This window comes from Elephas maximus, chromosome 5 (assembly GCF_024166365.1).
Source record: "Elephas maximus indicus isolate mEleMax1 chromosome 5, mEleMax1 primary haplotype, whole genome shotgun sequence".
NCBI lineage: Eukaryota > Metazoa > Chordata > Mammalia > Proboscidea > Elephantidae > Elephas > Elephas maximus.
The window spans coordinates 154,863,893-154,886,708 of record NC_064823.1 but is presented as its reverse complement, the minus strand read 5'-3'; the positions used below and the strand labels follow the sequence as shown (position 1 = coordinate 154,886,708).

The following is a 22,816-nucleotide window of genomic DNA, read 5'->3' as shown; positions in this document are numbered from 1 at the left end:
GGGAAATATTCCAGAAAATAGTACAGGGTGAGGTATTAGCAACCAACCTTCATGCAGCTTTGGGATAGGGCACTGCCCTGGTACATGGCATCTAGTTGGGGCACCAACAGCCACTGCTGCAGTCACATAGCAGAGAGAAGATGAACCCAGGTTCAAGACCACTTTTGGTCTGTCTCTCAAGGTCCTTCATGCTCTTAACCACTAAGCCACATATCCACCAAGTTTATAGGTTTTACCTACTTTATATCACTGAATTTCTCTGAAAACAGAGTTGCAAACATGAGCCCATTTATACAGAGAAGGAAATTACGGCTCTGAGAGTTTGAACCTAAGGCCACAAGGGTAATAATTAGTAGAGCCAGGAGTCACACCCAGGTATCCTGACTCTAGTTACTATTTCTTTCAGGTTACTTAGCTGGGTGACCTCATGTATTACGGAATAGGGTTTTCTTGGCTACAATCTTTACAGAAGCAGATTATCAGGCCTTTCTTCCACAGAGGGGCTGGGTGGGTTTGAACTACCAACCTTTAGGTTAGCAGTCAATTACAAACCACTTGTGCCACCCAGACATGGGGTCGCCATGAGTCAGAATTGACTAGACAGCAGTGGATTTTTTTTTTTTTTTTTAAATCTAACCAAGAAATTTGAGGAAAATGTAGTAAAGCACTTAATACCAGGGTGAACTAGACCCAAACACCCTAGCCAATCAACTAAACTGATCTATCTAACCATGCCTTACTATCCTGCCTGGGTTAGTTTCCTTGGACTGCCATATCAAAGTATCACAAACTGGGTGGCTTAATACAATAGAAATGTATTCTCTCACAGTTCTGGATGCAGGGCCATGATCTCTCTGAAGGCACTTCCTTGCTTCTTTTAGCTTCTGGTGGTTCTTGGCAATCCTCGGCACTCCTTGGGTTACAGCTACAGCATAACTCTATCTCTGCCTCCAACTTTACCTGGGCTTCTTCCCTCTGTGTCTCTTCTCTTTTTATAAGGGCAACAGTCATATTGTGTTAGGACCCACCCTACTCCAGTACGGCCTCATGCTATCTGAACTAAAACATCTTCAAAGACCCTATCTTCAACCATGGTTGCCTTCATAGGTACTGAGGGTAGGGGAAAAAAAATTGTTGCAGTAGATTCTGATTCATAGCTACGCTATAGGTTATAGGCAGAGTAGAACTGCTCCACAGAGTTTCTAAGGAGCGGCTGGTGATTTGAACCTTTTTGATTAGCAGCTGAACTCTTAATCACTGTGCCACCAGGACTCCAAAACTGTGGTTAGATGCCACAAAGTGAGTGGCAACGTCTTAACCGTAAGTGTGTTGTAAGGCCTGAAGGCCTCTTCCATCCTTGTCAAGGGGAGTGCTAACCTTCTCTAGGGCTTCAATATGTCTTTTTTGGTGACACAATTCAATCCATAACACTGCTATTACCAGCAATTGGATGGACTCAGAAAGAAAAAAAAAAAAAAACCTGAGCAGAAAGAGCTAAGGCATTGGAGACTAAATTCCCACTGTAACAATGGTTCTGTCATCGTGGGCAAGTCTTGACTCCAGAGCCTGAGTGTCCTCCTCTTAAGATTAGCATAACATTTCTCACTTCTTGGAGTTATGTGGATTAGAAGTGGCATATTTAAAATGTCAAACACATAGTGGGTGACCATTAAATGACATTTTTAATTACAGATACACCTGGATGGGAGACAAAAACTCATGGTTGCCTGCTGAGTAGGCTTCCAAAACTTCTGCCTTGGTAAACAGATTTCGAGGTCACAAGTACCTGACACACACTGGACTTTCAATGGGTTTAATCTATTTGGTGTGTCCAGTAGACAAGTTTCTTGCCTTCATCTCCTCACCTCCCACTCCATCATCACTTGTCTTGGTTCCTCAAGCTGTCCTTGCCCAGAATGTCCTGCTCTCTTTACGCCCATTGCCTTCCATGCTCTGGCCCCGTGCAATTCTTCCAAGAAACTTTCCCATGGAAAGGGCAGGGTCCCTATTGTCCATAAGTTATATGATCTGGGTCATATCTCTGTGAAGTGACCTTTGGGAAGACTACTGATTTCTTACTGTTTCTGGGAATCCAAGTAGTGGGGGAGTCTCTGCCATCTCTGACCTTCTACTTGTGCTACTTGATGCCAGTACCCCCCATCTCTGTACAACTATCCCCCTAGAGCCGGTACTGTTTCTCTCTTTCTACTTTTAAAAATAAACCAAATAAATAATGACTCTAGGGCTGAGCCATTTCTTATACCTCAGTTTTTTCCTCTCTTTAATGGGACTAGTTGACTCCTCCCGGGCTAGGGTTGAATGAAATGAGAAAGTTCAAGCACACAGCTAAATGCCATTTCCTTGGCTTCCTCATCTCATCTCATCTCATCTCATCTCATCTCATCTCATCTCATCTCATCTCATCTCATCTCATCTCATCTCATCTTTTTTAATTTAAACCCAGAACTATGAATAACTTTTGGTTCCTCTTGCATTTTCTATTATTCTCCTGAGGGCTTGCTTAATACCTTGCTAGGCACATAGTAAAACCAAACTAGTTGCTGTCAAATCGGTTCCGACTCCTGGTAACCTCATGAGTTACAGAGTAGAACTGAGTTCCATAGGGTTTTCTTGGCTATAATCTTTATGGAAACAGATCGTCAGGACTTTCTTCCACAGCACTGCTGGGTGGGTTCAAAACACAAACTTTTCAGTTAGTAGTTGAGTGCAAACCATTTGTGCCAAACAGGGACCTATTAACAAACAAAAAAAGAACCAAACGCTTTGCTGTTGAGTCAATTCTGACTCACGGTGATCCTATAGGACAGAGTAGAACTGCCCCATAGGGTTTTCAAGGCTGTAATCTTTACAGGAGCAAACTGCCACATCTTTCTCCCGTGGAGCAGCTGGTGGTTCCAACCACCTACCCCTCGGTGGTTAACAGTTGAACATTTAACCACTGTGCCACCAGGGCTCCTTAGGGACTTCTTAGAGGCTCAAAAAAAAAAAAAAAAGGAAGAATAAAACTCTTAGAGGTGACCTCTGACTCCACCCCTGCAAGCAGCAGGCATGTAGGGCTCTGGCCTCTTCTGCCCTACTTCCCCCTTTAGCTGAGTAACAGTCTCCCGGGATAGAAGGAGCATGGCACCCTGGGTGCAGAGGCACTTCACTTTTGCTACACTAGCACAATTTCAGGCTGTGAGTTGATAACCAAATAGTGTTCACAGGATTTCAGCACTGTCTAACTCCTGAGAGGGAGGGAGGAGGGACTGTCCGGCCAGAAAGTGCATCCAATGCAGCGCATATTCCAGATAAAACAGCTAGCCTCTCCTGCTAAGCCGCCGTCAGCCCCCTCTGTGGAGGGAACCACCTAGAGGCCCCAGGTAGGCTGCTGAGCTTGGGCCAGTCAGGGCAGGTGAATTGGTACTAGGTGTGCTTGGGAGGGCCCAGGTGCTCATTCGGCCCGAGTCACTACATTTTAACTTCTATCAGGGTGGGCCCGCATCTCCTGCAGGACCTCTGAACCTGAGTTAGTCGGACGAGATCTCAGTACCTGGGCTAAGTGTGGAACGATGGCTTCTTACCCCTCTAATCTTCCAGAAGGTTGGTTTGGGCTCCACCATAAAAATATCAAGACACATAGCAGTAGGACCCCTGATTCCTTGCCACGGGTAGACCTGCATGGCCACACTCTTAGTCACAATTCTCCACCCTCAAATCAACAATTTTTGGCATTTACTTATACGCACTGATCATTTTACATGGGACTACCACCTATCACCAACTGTGCCAGCCCCAACAGATAGATCAGGTCTTCATCCCTGTTTCAGCCTTCCACCTTTCTTACCCATGACCCCTTGTCCCAAGAGTCCATGCTACAACCCTACTAATCCCATCAGAGCGCAGGCACTAATAGGTATTTTACAAAGTGCATCCACTGGAGAGTCAGAAGGTTCACACTGGTGTTTGTGCTCAGTCACCAAATTCCTGGGCAGCCTTAGAAACTCGGCTTAAGCCTTCTGGGCCTCTCTTTTCTCAGCTCTCGAATGGATAGGATGGAAAGGAGGTTCAGTGATGTGCTGCAGAAGGAAGCTTTCTGAAGATTCAAGTATATCAACAGGAAGTCTGCTATAAATATTTCTGCCGCACCCTCTGGGAGTTGGTGGTCACTCAGGATCTGAAGAGGTGGGGGCACTCTACGCAGCCCAGGCACAGCCTGGGGTGGGGCATGGGCCGTGCTGAGGTCAGGCCTGGCTGGAGCTACCCAGACCTAACCGAGGTGACTCACTTCCCCAATAGCACTGCTGAGAATAATACAGGCTCATTCTTAATTCTTCCCTCTGGCCGAGGCATACTTCTGGAGATGGAAGACATTTGGCACCAGGAATGGGATACGCCAAGAGAAACTGTCTCCAAATTCAGGACTTTCCTGTTGAAGCTCAGAAAGAGTCGCATAGAAATAAACAGATAACCTGAGCTTTGGTTCCATAGAGACATAGAGTGGACTGCAAGCCCTGACTTTTATGGTGACTGTGACCTTGGGCAAGTGCCTCACATGTTCTCTGGGCCCATTTCCTCCCCCTGCGAACTTGCCATCATGATTCCTGCCTCCTGGGCTCGCTCGGGGAAATTTAATTTAGTTCTTACAAGTAGGAGACCATCAATAATATCAGGTTCTTTCCTCGTCCTTAAGTACAAGCTATGTCAGGAAGCAGGTTTATTTTGCTTGTTTGCATTTTCTGTTTTACGGTAATGAATCTGTTTGAAATGATAAGAAAAGCCATTTATTTAATTCTGACCAAGGCTGACTGAATGAATGCAGGCTGCATGAGAAAACCAGCTCAGAGGGACTTACGGACCCACCTCCTATAACGCAGCTGTTCAGGAGCAGAACTGGAAGTGAACTCTTGGCCTCTTCCCTCTGAGGGCAGATGCAGGAGGTTCCTTAGGTACTACCCTCCACTCTGCCCTTTTCTTTTAGCAATTTGAACCCTTAGGGATTTAAATTCTCTTTCATCTTCAGAAGTCCACATGCACAGCTGAGTTTTAAATAATTTATTTGAGATATAAATTTGTATCTCAATGCAATGGATAGATACATCTATAAATGCACATTGAGCTTTCAGGAAATAAACAGGTTACCAGCCTAAACAAATAGCTACCCCTTTAGTCAGCTTTTCACAGCCATCTGCAGTATGGGGACCACATTGATTCTGCAATTTCTCCTTTCTATTTTAAGTGACTTTCAGGAAGTTCACTGCCACCTGGGACAAAGTATAGAACCCCAAGATCAAAGTTTAATCTCCCCTTTCATAGATCTCAGCCATTGCGGTGGGAGTGATGCAAATACTCTTTAGAGTATTTAGAGCCAACATGAATCCCCTAGAACCTACTGCAGTCATCAAATACTCCCCTGTCCTTAATATGGAGTCCTTGGGTGGTACAACGAATTAATGTGCTCAGTTGCTATTAGGAAGGTTGGAGGTTTCATTTCACCCACAGGCACCTTGGAAGAAAGGCCGGGCGATCTATTTCAGAAAAATCAGCCATTGAACACCTTGAGGAGCACAGTTTTACTCTGACACACATGGGGTCACCATGAATCAGAATAGACTCAAGGGCAACTGGCTTGGTTTTTTTTTTTTTTTTGGTCATTAATATTGCTTTGTCCATTTTGAGTTTACATGGGGTTAACATCCACACTCAGGGCCTTGCCCAGAATTGCTGAAGTCCAGAATAGGTGAAATTGCCATTTCCAAGAATAACAGGGAATCTCACTGAACATAAATCTTACAATGCAAGTAAAAAATAAATCTGATGGCCACAACAAGACATTAAAAATTAAAATGAGCAATGCAGAAAGGAGAGGAAAGCAGAGGCATAATAGAGATGGAAAAAAAAAAGAAAGCCCATTTTTCTTTCTTTGTTTTTTTAAAATTACAAAGGAATAGAGATCCTGCAATGAATGTGACACAGACAGCTATTTTGTGTTGGGGGCAAGTTAATTCTATTAAAAAAAGACAACGTCTCCAGAAAAACTTTTTTTTTTTTTTCAGTGAAATATTTTAGTTCCTTCATATAGAGACATATTACACAATGTTAACAACCATGAAAAACAATACAAAATGCCCTCAATTTAACAAGTAGAAAAATATACCTAGTATATATGGCAATTGTGAATCTAATACTGTACAGAAGGAATTTATGGATTTTACAAATAAATTATAGCTTAAATGCCCTTTTAAAATTCTTTCCCCCCCTCTAACTGTACAGTGGAACTTAGAACAGAAAATGTTCTGAGATCTAGCCGATCGCAATCAGTGCCAGTCAAATGTTCTACCGACCAGCTCAAAGAACTTCTTATTTGGCTCGTGGAAGTATTCGTGCAGTTTACTGAGGAGTTTGGGGTCGACGTGGGGATGTGCCCGGCCTTTGGACTCATGCAAGCAGCGGTCCCGGCCGCCGTCCCGCAGGCAGTAAAAGCCCTTGGTTTTGTTAAAGTAGAAGTTCGAGGCGTGGATCTGCGGCGCCAGCTTCAGGAACCTCTCCACCTTCTGGATCTCGGGGAAGGGGTCCCTGATGAGCTGGTCGCCGTCGACGATGTGGATGTGGTGCAGCGGGAAGAAGCGCAGCCAGTTCTGCATGTGCACGTGGTAAAGGCTGCGGTTGAGCGCCTTGTAGTCCACGTTGAGGCGGCCGTCGCGCACCAGGACCTGCTCGATGGATGGGTAGGGCTTGCGCTTCTGCACGTGGTTGTAGAACACTTGGGTGTAGTCGGACAGCACGCGCTCTGACGGGTCGCGCAGGATGAGCAGCAGCCGGATGGCCGGGTTCATGCTGTGGACCCGTGCAGGCACTTTGGGCGACGTGAAGTACGCGGGGGTCTTCTCCACCGTGAGCTGGTGCGGCGACGAGAGGGGCATCTGGCTGAGGTACCAGCCCAGGCCGTGGCTGTAGTGCTCCTCCCAGTCGAAGAAGTGTACCTCGTTCTCGGCGGCCGCCACGTCGGGGTGCAGGCTGAGCATCTCCAGCAGCGCGCGCGTGCCGCCCTTGCGCACGCCGATGATGATCGTCTGCGGGAGCTGCCGGGCGGAGCCGTTGGGTGCCGCGCTGTCCGGGAGGTGGTCGTCTGCCAGCGTGGCCACCTGCTGCAGCAGCTCCTCCCGGCCTGGCTGGTCTGGGGCCTCGGTGCCCGCGGCGACGGGGCGGGAAGGCACTAGCTGCGGCTGGGCCACCAGCAGCACCGCGCCCAGGAGCAGCGCGGCCATGCTGGACACCACCGTGGCTTCAGTGGGCCGGGCGCCACTGGGTCATGAAGTGCTGCCGTGGGGGGATGCCTCCTGCTGGTCAGTGACACATGGATGTCGCAGGCCGCCGATTACTAGGGAAGAAGGGAGGAAAGTATTAACCCAAAATGTAGCACTTAGGGGCTAACAACTCTGGCCTAAGTGAGCCTATTCCCTTCCCTGCACCCCTACCATCTTTATAAAGTAGGGGGGTGACAAGCTCTAACTGTAACAGGTCAGGCACGGTATGTTTTAGGCTCTGTGGGTCTCTGTGGCATCAACCACCCCAATTGTGCTGCTATAGCTCCGTTCTTGTTGTTAGTTGCCAGGTGAGTCATTCCAACTCACCGCGACCGCACGCGCCTTACAAGGTAGAGCTGCTCCATAGGGTTTTCTTGACTGCAGTCTCAACAGAAGCAGATCGGGAGGCCTTTTCTTCCACAGTACCATCTTCCACAGTCGGCTAGACCTGCCAACCTTTAGGTTAGCTGTCAGTGCAACTGCGCCACCTATGGGCAACTCTATCTCTAATGTAGCTGTGTGCCCAGCTTCGGCTCGCAGCTACCCTGTAGGACAGAGCAGAACTACCCCACAGGGTTTCCAAGGCTGTAATCTTTACCAGAGAAGATTTCCAGGTATTTTCTCCCACGGAGCCACTGGTAGGTTCGAACCATCAATCTTTCAGTTAGCAGCTGAGCCTCTAACCATTGCACCACCAGGGCTCCTTATAGCTCAAAAACCAAACCAAAAAACCAAACCCGTTGCCATCAAGTGGATTTTAACTCATAGTGACCCTATAGGCCAGAGAAGAACTGTCCTATAGAGTTTCCAAAGAGCGCCTGGTGGATTCGAACTGCTGACCTTTTGGTTAGTAGCTGTAGCTTTTAACCACTATGCCACCAGGGTTTCCTATAGCTCAAAAGCAGCCGTTAAAAAAAAAAAAAAAAAATCATCCAACCAACCAAACAAGAAAATAGCTGCTATAGTGCAGACTCTGACTCATGGTGACCCGATGTGCATCAGGGTAGACATGTGCGCCAGAAAGTTTTCAATCGCTGATTTTTAGGAAACAGACTGCCAGACCTTTCTTCGGTGGCACCTCTGTGTATACTCAAACCTCCAGCCTTTCTGTTAGTAGCCAAGCAAGTTAACCATTTGCGGATTCCAAAGCAGCCACAGACAATATGTAAACAAATGGATGTGGCTGTGTTCCAATAAAACTATTTATAAAAAAACACTGAAACTTGATGTTCATATAAATTTAATGTCCAAATTATTCTTACGAAGTTTTTCAACCATATAAATGTTTACCTCTCTGGCCATACACACCCAGAGTCAGATTTAGTCCACTGAGTGGGTCAGTTTGCCAACTCCTACTATAAAGGAAAGAGTTGGAAAGGCGGTTTGGACTTCAGCTAAAAATCAGCTAGCAGCAATGAAATACCTATTACCCACCAGGCCCAGGCAGAGGGGCCGGTAACATCAAAGCAGGCATCAGTCCTGCCCTCTAGCGGCTCCCGATCCAAGAGGCAGTTGAACATGTATGGAAGGTTAAATGACCAGTTCCATTCTTCACCCCTCCCTGCATCTGTCACTTGCTATGGCCTCGGTGTGGGGGGACTATGCTTCCCAGCAACCTGATTTGGGCTTGGCCAATAGCGTGTGGGCAAAGTGACAATGTGCCAGTCCCTGCCTAGGCCTGAACAGGCCCTGGGTATTTCCACTTCCCTCTTGCATTTCTGCCATCACCATGAGAAGAAGGTACCCTGGCCGGACCCTGGTTCCAAAGGAGGATGGGAGACACATGCAGCGGAGACACCCCACAAGTCCATAGGGTGTGGCACAGCCATCCCAGCTCATGAGTGAGAATGCATGACTGTGGTTTTAAGCCACTGGGGTTTGGGGTGGTTTTTACTGGAGCATGAATTTGGCAAAGGTTATCTGATGCAACCTGAATACTGGCGTCAGCGTGACACGAGTGACGGTGGTAGCACAGGAGTATGTGCACTCATTTTCCCAGGGGAAATGCTGCCTGCACGTGCACAAAGCTTTCAAACGTACAAGGTGGCCTCACAGTCTGACGAGCTGACCCTCACCACAGCCCTGTAAGGTGAGAAGGCAGGACAGGTATCACCACCAATTTAGAGATGAGTTGGTCCTTGCCCCAAAACACAAAAATCTACACTCTGCTTTGGCGAGTAGTGTCTGGGGTCTTTAAAGCTTTTGAGTGGCCATCTAAGATACTCCACTGGTCTTACCCTGTCAAGAACAAGGGAGAATGAAGAAAACCAAAGAAACGAGGAAAATATTAGTCCAAAAGTCTAAATGGAACACAACCATCACGCCTCCACCAGACTGAGTCCAGCACAACTACATGGTGCCTGGCTACCACCACTGACTGCTCTGGCAGGGATCACCATAGAGAGTCCCGATCAGAGCTGGAGAAAAATGTAGAACAAAATTCTAACTCACAAAAAGAGACCAGACTTACTGGCCTGACAGAGACTGTAGAAACCCTGAGAATATGGCCCCCGAATACTCTTTTAGTTCAGTAATGAAGTCACTCCTGAGATTCACCCTTCAGCCAAAGATTAGACAGGTTCACAAAACAAAATGAGAGTAAAGGGGTACACCAGCACAGGGGCAAGGACTAGAAGGCAGGCGGGGACAGGAAAGCTGGCAATAAGGAACCCAAGGTTGAGAAGGGAGAGTGTTGAGATGTCATGGGGTTGGTAACCAATGTCACTGTCATGGATTGAATTATGTCCCCCAAAAAATGTGTGTACCAACTTGGTTAGGCCATGATTCCTAGTATTCTGTGGTTGTCCTCCATTTTGTGATTGTAATTTTATGTTAAAAAGGATTAGGGTAGGATTGTAATACCACCCTTACCCAGGTCACATTCCTGATCCTGAGTTTGTCTGGGTTGTGGCCTGTATCACCTTTCATCTCTCTGAGATAAAAAGGAAAGAGAAGCAAGCAGAGAGTTGGGGACCTCATACCACCAAGAAAGCAGCACGAGGAGCAGAGCACGTCCTTTCGGCCCGGGGTCCCTGTGCCTAAGAAGCTCCTCCACTAGGGGAAGATTGAGGACAAGGACCTTCCTCCAGGGCTGACAAAGAAAGAAAGCCTTCCCCTGGAGCTGACACCCTGAATTTGGACTTGTAACCTACTAGGCTGTGAGAGAATAAATTTCTCTTTGTTAAAGCCATCCACTTGTAGCAGCACTAGATGACTAAGACAGTCACAAAACAATATGTGTACCGTATGATGAGAACCTAGTTTGTTCTGTAAACCTTCACCTAAAGTATAATTAAAACACACACACAATGGCAGAGTCCAAGTTCAAAACTATAAATGCAGGGCTCTCTTTCCAAAACTGCCTTCCCCGTATCATAGTTCTCGTCACCCACCTGATATTTATTACACTTAGGTGTTAAAGTTCCTCAAGGAACTTGAGGAACACAGGCATTGCTGGGATACACGCTATGGGGTTTCCAAAGACGAATGAGTCATGGTCCAGGTTTTCAAGGGGATGGCAGACAACAGTATGTGTTTGACACTCTCCCAAAAAAGAAGCAATCAGAAGCTCTCGCTTAAGTGATTCCTGTTGAAACTCATGAAGGGCAGGATTAGACATAGGTCGGCCCTGGGGACTGTGGAATTTATAAAATCAGTGAAAATATTCTCCACCCAGGGACTCATTGGCGCCTTTATACTCCAGGTAGGTTTAAAATTCATTGCATCAGTTTAAACTTGTCCAGGATGTAAAACGAAGAACAAAATCCAGGGCTGTCATTTTTATGATCAAATCAGTTGATCTTGCTCTCTCAGATATTGATTGCATTAGCTTCTTTGAAACCATATATTAAAGAGCAAGCAATTAAACAGATGTTAGCCTTGGGGGGGGGGCAGTGCTGGTTCAGTGATAGAATTTTCACCTCCGAGGCAGGAGACCCTGGTTCAGTTCTCGGCCAACGCATCTCATACACAGCCGCCATCCTTCTGTCAATGGAGGCTTACCTGTCGCTGTGATGCTGAACAGGTTCAACACAGCTTCCAGACTTAGACAAACTAGGAAGAAAGGCTTACTTCTGAAAATCAGCACAACAGTCCGATCCCACTGGGTACGGGGTCACCACGAGTCAGGGGCCGATTACATGGGAGCTAACAACGACGGCAGACTTTAGAGAACGCAGAGCATTGGAGAGGGACCTGAGAGACTGGCCGACATAACTCTTTAGGGGAAAAAAAAAAAATGTAGGGAGGGATGGCCAAGCAAAGATGTGGTCTAAGGTTGGTCTGACAGATTGGATGAGCTCAATTTAACAGGCCATTTATTTTAGTCCACTGACTGTTTCAGTACGCTTTAGTCAAATTCCATTTCCTTTTCAACTGTCTGTGTGGGTTGACCAAATGGACTAGTTGTGATTGCCTTTTACATGTTTGGGGTGTGTGTGGCGGGGGCAGGGGTGCAGGGAGTAGCACTAGATGGCTTTACTCTGTGTGGTGAACATTTTTATCCTCATCCTCTGGTTCTGTATTCTGACCCAGGAAACCAAGGCAGACCGAATCATTCAGCTCCTTGGTGACAGGGACAGAGGCCGGGTCTGAAATTCCTATTGTCTGCCTTGGTCACGCTCCTTCCATTCTGCCTGAGGTGTCCTGGTTAGCAGAGTGAATACCTGCAATTTCTTCCCAGAGGGGAGTGACCCGCAGACAGTGGCAGGGAGACTAAGCACACAAATTTATCTTTTACAAAAAAAAAAAACAAAAAACCTGGGCAGTTAGTAGTTTCAAAGGTCTGTGTTTCTACTGTTATACCATCTCAACACGTATTTACTTATATCCAGACTAGTCCCTTCTCCTTCCAAAAAGATTTGAAATAAATGAAAAACAAAAAGTTATAGTCTCACACACTCATATACTACACACATATTATATTTACGTGTGTGTATATATACATATAAAAGGTACACTTACATATACTATATACATTTATATGGAGCCCTGGAGGCGCAGTGGTTAAATGTTTGGCTGTTAACCAAAAGGTAAGCAGTTCGAATCCACCAGCCACTCCTTCGAAGCCCAGTGGGGCAGTTCTACTCTGACCTATAGGGTCACTATGAGTTGGGGTCAACTGGAAGACAATTTTTTTAAAAAATGTACATTTATATATATATATAGTGAACATACAATCTCACACACATACAGTGACCACTGGGTGTAAGTGTCCTCCTGTGGTGGTTTGGTAATTTGGACTTCCAGTGGCAAAGCCAGATGCCTGGACCTTTCGATGACAGTTTTCCACAAGAAAAGATCCCCAAGCTCAGTTGACCCTGTATGCCTGGACAGCTGGGCTGTGGTGACCTTGACAACGGGACGATGGACACTGGAGCAGAGGAGATTCATTTAGTCCCCACCTTTCCTTGACAGGTGAGGAGGCCCTGAGATGACCAGCCCAAGTTCATGTAGAAAATCTAGGTCTACAATTTTTGGCCCCTGCATGCCAGTTCTGTGTTCCTTCTGCTATCAGTGCTGTTCCAAAAGCATGCCTGTGATCTTTACATAAAATAATGGCATGGTTAGGTCTCAAAGAACGACGACCCACAGCCACAGCCCCCAAGTTGCCAACTCTGGACTCAGCTGATACATGGGGTATGCACAGCAGGTGGTCAGACACATCCATTTATTTTATTTAGCAGAAGGGTCAAAAAAGGAATTGCACAGGCTACAGAGTAAGGAGTTCTGACCTTATCCCAAATGACTTAGCCTCTCTTGCTTGGTCTCAATGTTTTCCTCTGTAAAAACGGTAACAATACCACAAGGTCCAAATGATTCAAAGTCCCAGGGTGGTACAAGTGATTAAGCAATGGGCTACTAACCGAAAGGCTAGCAGTTCAAACCCACCCAGAGACACCTCAGAAGAAAGGGCTGGCAATCTGCCTCCAAAAGGTCATAGCAATGAAAAGCCTATGGAGCACAATTCTACTCTGACACACATTGGATCACCATGAGTCAGAGTCAACGGTAGCTTTTTTAATTTTTTTTAATTGTGCTTCAGGTGCAAGTTTACAGAGCAAATTATTTTCCTATTCAATAGTTTATACACAAATTATTCTGTGACATTGGTTGCATCCCTGCAATGTGTCAGCACTCTCCCCATTACCATCCTGAGTTACCCATTTCCATTTGCCCAGTTTTCCTCTCCCTTCCTGCCTTCTCATCTTTGCTTTTGGGCAGATGTTGCCCTTTTGGTCTCATATAGATGAGTGTCCTAAGGAGCACTTTCCTCATGGGTGTTATTGCTTATTTTATAGGCCTGTCTATTATTTGGCAGAAACGTGATCTCTGGGAATGGCTTCAGTTCCAAGTTAGAAGGGTATCTAAGGGCCATAATCTGGGTATTCTTCCAGTCTCCTGGGCCAATAAATCTGATATTTTTTATGAATTTGAATTTTGTTCCCCTTTTTTTTCCTCCACTCCAACCTGGACCTTCTATTGTGATCCTGGTATGGGCAACCAGGAGTAGTAGTCAGGCACCATCTAGTTCTTCTGGTCTCAGGCTTTTTTTTTTTTTTTAAATGGCTATTTTGAGACCAAAATGAGATAATGCATACTGGCACTTTCATATAGAAATATCTGAACCACATTTTTTAAAATAATTTTCCAGGAACTTCATTAAAAAATATAAACTAATATATTCTATTAATCTAATATATCCAAGATACTATCAAACCAACACACAAAATACATTAAAGATATAGTCTCTCTCTTTTTTTTTTTTGTACGACGTCTTCACCAGCACGCATTTCAATTTAGGCTGGCCACATTTCAAGCACGCTGTGGCCACGTGTGGCTGAGGGGGACATCAGAGAAACGTGGGACACTGACCACAGCAGCTGCTCTTAACCTGAGAGCTCTCTAAATACGGAAAGCACACTCTGAAGAGTAAGGCCCCTTACTCACGCACAGCTTAGAAGCTTCCTGAGCAGGAAAAAGACAAGGCAGGCAAGCTTGAGCCTGTATAGGCAGCACACAGCTGAATCCATGATTCTCCTGCAAGAAGCTAACCAGGGAGCTTCTTGAACAAGTGGGCCCTTAAGAAAGTGGGGAGCCCTTAGCTGGCACAGACCTGGATATAAGGTGCTCCACAGAGCCTGGAGCTAAGGCCAAGTCCCTGGACAAAAGCAATGCTCACAGCTCCCATCTGAGGGGTCTGGTAAGGGACAGAGAATAGGCTGGCAAGTTTGCACACAGGGTTCTCTAGAATTCTCCCTGCAAATCCTCAAGAGAACCCGTATCATTAAGAGAAAGTGAGACTCAGAGAAGTTAAGTAGTCTGTCTAGCAAGTTAGAGGCAAAACTAGGATTCAAACCCAGTCTGGGCAGCAAAGCCAGGGACCTCGCTGTCCCTTTCACCCCCTCCCCAGCGATGCCTGGGGTTGGTGTGCAAGTAGTCCCCAGGACCCTAGGCTTGATTCTTTGGGGCCGTTGCATATCCCGTTCTTTGATGAAGGACAGAATTTCTGTGAAGACCCCAGGCTTGCTACCAACCAGTTGCTATTGAATCGACTCCCATCATCGCCACCCCATGTGTGTCAGCGTAGAACTGTGCTCCACACGGTTTTCAGTGGCTGATTTTCTGGTAGTAGATCACCCGGCCTTTCTTTTGAGCCGCCTCTGAGAGACTAGAACCACCGAGATTTCAGTCAGCTGCCAAGCTCATTCACCACTGACACCACCCTGGGGCTCCCCAGAATTGCTAGGATGGGCAAAATGGACCCCCTCCCTTCCTTTGTAGATGGGTTAATAGCTCTGAAGAGAGATGCAGCCCCACCTCTGTTCACTTTCTATTATCGGGAAGGCTGTTTCTGCCGTCCTACTGTGATCAGTCAGAGTCCTTTGTGTCAGAACCACTAAGCTTCCTTGGGCCCCACCGTGAAGATGTTAGCCACATGTCAGACATGCGGAACATAAGGAGAGCCCACCAGATTTTCCAGAGCGAGGCTCTCCGTGCACTAGAAATTAAATCCGAACTCCTTTCCAGGTACCAGAGGCGCCAAGTTTAGACACCTGCCCTTCTGGACTCACCTCTACTCTGCTTCACCAAGCCAAGCTCCCATCACACTGAATTTTCTGCTCCTTTGAACACACTACACTCATCCTAGCCTTTCGGCCTCTTATTTGCTATTCCCTCTTTCTGGAAAGAGTTTCTGGGTGGTCCAAATGGTTCAGTGCTTGGCTGCTAACTGAAAGACTGGAGGTTTGATTCCACCCAGAGGTGCTTCTAAAGAAAAGCCTGGCAATCTACTTTTGAAAAATCAGCCATTGAAAACCCTACAGAGCACAGTTCTACTCTTACATACTTAGGGTTGCCATGAGTCAGAATTGCTTGGATGGCAGCTGTTTTCTCTTGTTTTTTTTTGTCTCCCCTTCCTGGACTGCTATGCCCCAGGCGTTCTGGGGCTGGCTCTTTATTGTATTTCAGATTTTATTACAAATGTCTGGCTTTCCCTGCAACATCAACCACCTCCTTTCTTTAATCACTTTCTTTCCCATCTTATATTCCTCATATATCATCTGAAATTATATTTCCATGTTCACCATCTGTCTCTCAATCGAGCAATGTAAATTTCAGAGCCTCCTTGTCTGTGGCTTTCTCTGGCATAATTTCTGGTATGTAGTAGGTTGTTGTTAGCTGCCCTTGAGTCAGACCTCGACCCAGGGCAACCCATGCACAATGGAACAACATTCTGTCCTGTCCTGGGTCATCCCATGATCGCTTTCAGATCTGACTGCTGTGATTCATAGGGTTTTCACTGGCTGATTTTGGAAACAGATCACCAGGCCTTTCTTCCTGGTCTGGGAGCTCCACTGAAACCTGTTCAGCATCATAGCAACACAGAAGCCTCCACTGACAGTCAGGTGGTGATTGCACATGAGGTACACTGGCCAGGAATCAAACCCGGGTCCTCCAAACAGAAGGCGAGAATTTTACCACTGAATCACCACTGCTGGATCCTATTTGCTGAATATACTTGTCGAATGCAGTAGACAGTTAAGCAAATGGCTGGAAGTAACAGGGAAAGGATTTTTATTTAATAGAGAGAAAAACTAAGTCCGATTACAAAAAAGGCTGTCTCAAAAGGTAGTGAGGGTCCCATTCCCTAGAAAGCCAAACAGAAACCAGATGCTATAAAGGGTGTTGGAAATCTCTAATGTAGGTTGGACAAGATCACCCGAAGAGTGTGGAAAATATTTTAATTAAAAAAGGAGGGGAAGCTATGAAGTAACCCTTTAAAAATATTTTAATTTTCTCCTGAAGTCTCCTTATTACATAATTCACATCATGACCTAGATTGCACACGTAATTAAGTATAATATATTCTCTCAGTCCCACCAGTGGAAAGTATTCACGAATAAAATGAAATAGCTAGAATATTTCACGAGCAGTAAAGTTAACGTATTGAGAAGGTTCATGCCTGTCTTCTGTCTGAAGGATGTCTTCACAGCCCCTCAAATAAAGATGGCAGGACCACTGGCACAAGCAAGAAGCTCTAGGCAGGTAACAATCTCAGTGCTGTTGAGTTGACTCCAACTCCTGGTGATCCCATGTGTTACAGAGTGGAACTCCTACATAGGGTTTTCTTGGCTGCAATCTTTATGAAAGTAGGTTGCCAGGCCTTTCTTCCACAGTGCCACTAGGTAGGTCCAAACCACCAGTCTTCAGGTTAGTAGCTGAATGCAAATGGTTTGTGCCACTCAGGGAAGAGAGTGATCAAAATATCCAACCACAGTAGCTTATGTGATTTAATAAAAGGGTTAGGAGGGAAGAAACCACTAGCTGAGCGCTCACTATGTGCAGGTGGGAAGGCACCTGTGTGTACATCGCCTCTGTTAACATTGGCAACAAGAGCTGCTGTTGTGTTTTGCCTTTGAGTTGGCTTGGACTCATGGCAACCTTAGGTATAACAGAATGAAACATTTCCGGTCCTGCGCCATCTTCATGATTATTGGTATGTTTGAGCCCATTCTTTTGCCTATTGTGTTAATCCATCTCATTGGGAGTTCTCTCGTTTTTGCTGACCCTCCACTTTAGCAAACACAATGTCCTTTTCTAGTGGTTGGTCCTTCCTGATGACATGTCCAAAGTAAGTTAGTCAAAGTCTTGCTACCCTCACTTACAGTATAACAAGTGGTTATTCTCATTTTATCGGTTTCCAGAAAAGTATTTTAAAGTGATGAAGAGTAGTAGAAAAACAAAGAAGCATTTACAACCAGGCAGAACCAGGCTAGAAATCCCTATTGCTAAGTAACATCAGATAAGTTCCTTATCTCTCTGAGTCTCCACGTGCCATTCTGTAAAATGGCCTACAACCTACTTCATATGGATGCTAATAACACTAAATGAGATCGCACCGGTCAAATAGATGGCACAGTGCCTGGCAGAGAACAGGCATTCAACAAATATTACTGGTCTGCCCATCTTTCTGTGAAAAGCGTGGAAATACGCTCTTCAAGTGTAAACAGTCTCATCAAGGTCACAGAGCAAGGATGTGTCAAAACTAAAACTCCACGAACTACCTTTAAGCCCACGTGTTTTTCTCTTTGAATGGTGATGTCTCCCCATGGGCAGTGGGGAGTACATTCCAGGCAGAAGGGAGAGCTTGCTCAAAAGATAAGACGGCAGAAAACAGATCTATTCCACTGCTATGCGAGAATTCTTTCCAAGCATCTCATGGCGTGGAGACTTAATTTTCTGGAAATGTACTGAAAACTTAATAAAGTCAGTTTGAACAACAGAGCTGACGCTTCTTATCTAACCCAACTCCTGGGCGATCGACAGTATAAGATTATTTGTTCATCTCTAAGAGTCAAAAAATGTCTCTCTTTTCATCTTTGCACAACTGTGTTAAGAGCGCGTTGCAGTGGTATCAAATTTCCACCCCGGCAGGTCATCTTGAGAACCGAGAAATAGGAAACAGATATCGCTTGTGCCTGTCAGTCTACCGACTGGTATTTCAAGACCTGCATAAATATTTACCTTGCTGAAATTGCCTATACATGAAGGTCTTTGACAAACACTGCCATTCAGTTTTGTTTAGATTTACTTACAGTAATTGTTGGGACGTGTGGGGTAGGGTGCAAAGAGTTCAAAAAAAGGACCAAAGGTCCGTCCACACAATGTTAATAAGTTTCCTTGGGCCACATTCACTGTCTGGAGGGAGGGGACGGAGCATGCCGTTGGCCTTGTTTTCCCTTCTGATAAAGAGGAGGACTCTTCAAAGCATCTCCCTCCTTCAGCCTTTCTGCTCTCCCTTGCAACCAGGGCAAAGCTTGGAGGTTCCATACCTATAAAGGGTCATGGGCAGAATGAATTTAACTCTTGGAGAATGGGTGAGGGAGTCACCAGGATTAAAGGAAAGAGATTTCTTGGCAAGCCAAGGAGGGCAACGTCATGTGGTTAACAGGAGCAGGGGTTTTTGGGTCAGAAGATTTAAATTTCAATGTCGTTTCTGAGTTTCTGAGACCTGCCTGATAAACCGTGAATGATAAATGCGAGCTGCCCTGTAGGGTGGTCTGAAATCAACCCACACAACACACTTCTCCAGGTGAGGTGACTTTAGGGCCAAAAGGTCTGGATAACGAGTTGCAGACCGGAGGTGACTAAAGCACTCCCCCCACCTTGGTCCTCAGCCTGGGCTGCACGTAAAAACCACCCTGTGTGGTGCTTCCCAAAGGTGACTGTGCACAGCAGTCACCTGGGGATCTTGTTAGAAACACAGATTCTAATCAGGAGGTCCAAGAGAGGCCTGCAAATCCACATTTCTGACAAGCCACAAGGAGTCCCTGGGTGGTGCGAATCATCAATGTGCTCAGATGCTAACCAGAAGGCTGGAGATTCCAGTCCATAGAGAGGCACCCTGGAAGAAAGGGCTGGCAATTTCCTTCAGGAGAATCAGCCATTGAAAAACCTATGGAGCCCAGTTCTACTCTGACACACATGGGCTGCCATGAGTTGGACAGAACTCTTGATGACAATCGTTTTATTTATTTATTTGTGTATGTATGCATGTATTTATTTACTTAGCAAGCTCCCAGGGCAGCTGGTCCATAGCTCTTGGAATGCCAAGAGCCCCGTGAGTTTTTGATGCCTGTGCCCATCCTCATTCTGATTTATTAGGCCTGGGTGGGAACATGCATTATTTCTCTGCTTTTTGTTTCCAGCTATTGTTATGGTAGTTTGTTTGTAAATCCAGTTTGAAAATAACTGTGGTAGAAAAAGTACAGAGGGGGTCAGGCCACAGAGGTGATACTATCAATTCTTGAGGGAAGGGACAGGAGATGCTGGAATTAACAGAGCCCCCCCGCCCAAAAAAAAAATTGCCACTGAGTCAATTCCGATTCATAGTGACCCTGTAAGAACAGAACAGAACGGCCCCATAGGTGTTCCAAGACTGTAATCTCTATGGAAGCAAACTGCCCCATCTTTCTCCTGCAGAACCAAAACAAAACAAAAAAAACCTGAGCTCACATCTCAGGCTCACCACTTAAAGTCCGCAGATGGCCCTGAAACCCAAAGCCTCAGACCGAATGCACTGGTCCCACACACTTATTGTGAGAATTAAATAAACTAGTATACACGGGGTGCTTAACGTAGTGCCTGGCTCGTGGACAGCCCTCAAATCACAGTAGCTATTCTTATCCCAAATTAAAAAAAAGGACGTTGTGCAGCATAAATGGAATCCAGGGACAATAATTAGTCAAACGCATTTGCTCATGATCCAGTACTGCAGTGACTCAACCAGGCGGAGGCTCAAGGAAGGACAGTGACACCCCAGAAGAATCCACTCTCTCCTTATGAAGGGGCATGGAATAGGTGCCTTCTAAATGCCCCAGGGGTGAGTGATGAGATGCCAGGTGTGCACCCACGGCTGCCTGGTGAGGGAAGAGGAGGAGAGGCCGCTTCTTCTCCACATGCTCAATCTGCGTTGCTGAGCACAGAAGGCAGCAGTGACCTAAATAAATCCTTCATTAGAAACTGAGCGCACTGCACCGGGAGCGCGGTGGAGCTGGGTGACAGGAGGGCGGATGGGTCTCTCATTTTGCTCAGTGCAGCTGAGTGCAAAACGGAGCCACGCTAGCATGCTGGAGAAAGAAGCAGGGCTCCTCAGGCCACTCTGATGTGTGTGGCTTCATTCCCTGCTCTAGGCGGCAGCCCAACCTCCCGAGAGGTGCCATCTCAGCTGCAGGAGCCTCGCCTGCGGGGAAAAACAGACATTCATCTTCCCAGCACCCCCTAGCCCCATACATTTTGCACAAATAGGCACAAATGACACAGGGCATCAGAGCAGAAGGGCCATGTGCCATCATCTTATCCCGTCTTATCATTTTGCAAAAGGGGAAACTGAGGTAGGCAGAGAACAGGAACCCGAAGGTCAAGCAAGCAAGGGCTGAACTGAGTTAGAATCCAGGGTCTCCTGAGTCCCACCCCATTGGACCCCAGCCACCTGGGAATCTGTACTTCTTCTGTGTTGGGGCAGGGAACACCAGAATAGCAGTAGACCCTGACTTACAATGGGGTTCCATTCTAACAACTCCATAGTTAAGTCAGTTCTGATGTAAGTCAAATGCCTTTTTTTTTTTTTTTTTTAGTTTTCATTATTATTATTCATTTCATTATCATTACTATTCTAATGAACAATAATTTTATTATTATTACTTTTTATTATCAGGGACCCCTGGCTGGTACAATGGTTAAGAGCTCAGCTGCTAACCAAAAGGTTAGCAGTTCAAATCCACCAGCCACTCCTTGGAAACCCTATGGGGCAGTTCTACTCTGTCCTATAGGGTTGCTATGAGTTGGAATTAACTTGAGAGAAACGGGCTCTGGCTTTATTATGAGTATCTTTATAAATCTGATCTTTATTTGTCTTTGGGGGTTGGTCTGATAGTGATAATATCAGTGAATTATGAGCTGCAACACTGTATTAGTACCTATTACTAAGAACGAGATGTAAAAAAAAAATACCAGAGGTCATAAGTGTGGTTCATCGTAACTCGAATACATTGTTAGTTGGGGTCTACCTGTAGTCTGTAGCTGAAAATAAGTACGTGAAGACAAAAGAAATTTCTTCCCCTGGGTGGACAAAGGTGGAGAGAATTTTTTGCCTCATTACCTGAACCAGCCCTCAGAAGAAATAGGAAAGGAGTGAGTTTGCCTGGGACCTCTTCTGCCATGCATGTCTTTCCAGAGGGAGCAAACACAACTGCTTCCTGGATTCAGGTGACATCAACGTATGATGACAGGCAGGGACGGTGGCAAGCAGCAGTACATATGATCTGGGTAAAGAAGGTGGGGACTGCAGACATCAGCAGACGGGTGTTGTTGGAAAGGAGGGACCAGCATCATCTCATCTTTTGATTTTTCAAGATTTAGCTAACGATGTTTATGTAGAAACTCCTGATTTTTCATGAATGCAATAAATGAATATTAGTCGCCAAATATAGTGCAGGTAAGAAAAAAAAATGCAAACAAAGGCAGCAAACTGAAGGGCAAGTCTGCAAAGACTGATGTGAGCAGCCATTTTGAGACCTAAGGTCTATACTCTGCCTATGAAGTGACCACTCCTAGGAATAAAGGCCTGGAGATCTACTTCCGAAAAGCGGCCACTTAAAAACCTTGTGGACTGCACTGGTCCAATCTGCACTCAATCCCGGGGAGGGTGCAGACCTGGCAGTACTTCATTCTGCTGTGCATGGGGCTGCCATGAGTCGGGAGCCAACACGCGATCACTCACACTTTTAGAAGGTATCCATGAGATGTTTCTAATACTGCATCTGCACCTGAGGCCCCAGAAATAATCCAGCTACTAACCTCAAGAAGTGCCCTGGAAAGTGAAAGATACACAGGAAAGAGAACTGATTACTACGTCTCAGTGTGAAATGAATCTAGACACAACTAGGAGAGATCCCTGGAGCCCTGGTAGTGCAGTGGTTAAGAGCTCAGGCTGCTACCCAAAAGGTTGGCAGTTCAAATCTACCAACCACTCACCGGAAACCCTACAGAGAAGTTCTACTGTGTCCTATAGAGTCGCTAGGAGTTGGAGTCCACTCAACGGTAACAGGTTTGGTTTTGGTTGAGGAGAGATTCCAGAGGAGGGAAAGCGTGGTGGTGGAGGAGTGCCTGATGAGATTCCACAGAAAAGGCAATGTTGGGGCACAATCCTGGAGCAGACTTGGGGCTTGCTAAAAAGTGGCAGTTCAGTAGTAGAATTCACACATTCCAGCATCCCAGGAGGAAGACCCCGGTTTGATTCCTGGACAACACACCCCATGCGCAGCCACTACCCATCTGTCAGCAGAGACTTGCATGTTGCTATGATGATGAGCAATGGGAGCTTCCAGACTAAGAGAGACTAGGAAGAAAGGCCTCGCAATCTACTGTTGAAAATTGGGCAATAAAAAGTCTCTGGATCACAAGGGTCCAACCTGTAACCGATCATGAGGATGGCGCAGGAGTGGGTT

The 22,816-nt window shown here is 46.0% G+C and overlaps 1 protein-coding gene and 1 pseudogene across 2 annotated transcripts in view; both read right to left on the bottom strand.

Annotated features, from left to right (window-relative positions):
- Positions 1–1,273: 1,273 nt before the first annotated feature.
- LOC126077640 (uncharacterized) lies at positions 1,274–1,384 on the bottom strand (annotated as a pseudogene).
- Positions 1,385–4,824: 3,440 nt separating this feature from the next.
- HS3ST1 (heparan sulfate-glucosamine 3-sulfotransferase 1) overlaps positions 4,825–22,816 on the bottom strand; it is a 42,077-nt gene continuing 24,085 nt past the window's right edge. For both annotated transcript variants that reach the window (XM_049886503.1, XM_049886502.1), the window contains exon 2: positions 4,825–7,381. In XM_049886503.1, the coding sequence (XP_049742460.1) occupies positions 6,318–7,268 (951 nt within the window). In that variant the 5' untranslated portion in view covers positions 7,269–7,381 and the 3' untranslated portion in view covers positions 4,825–6,317. The remainder of the gene's footprint in view (positions 7,382–22,816) is intronic.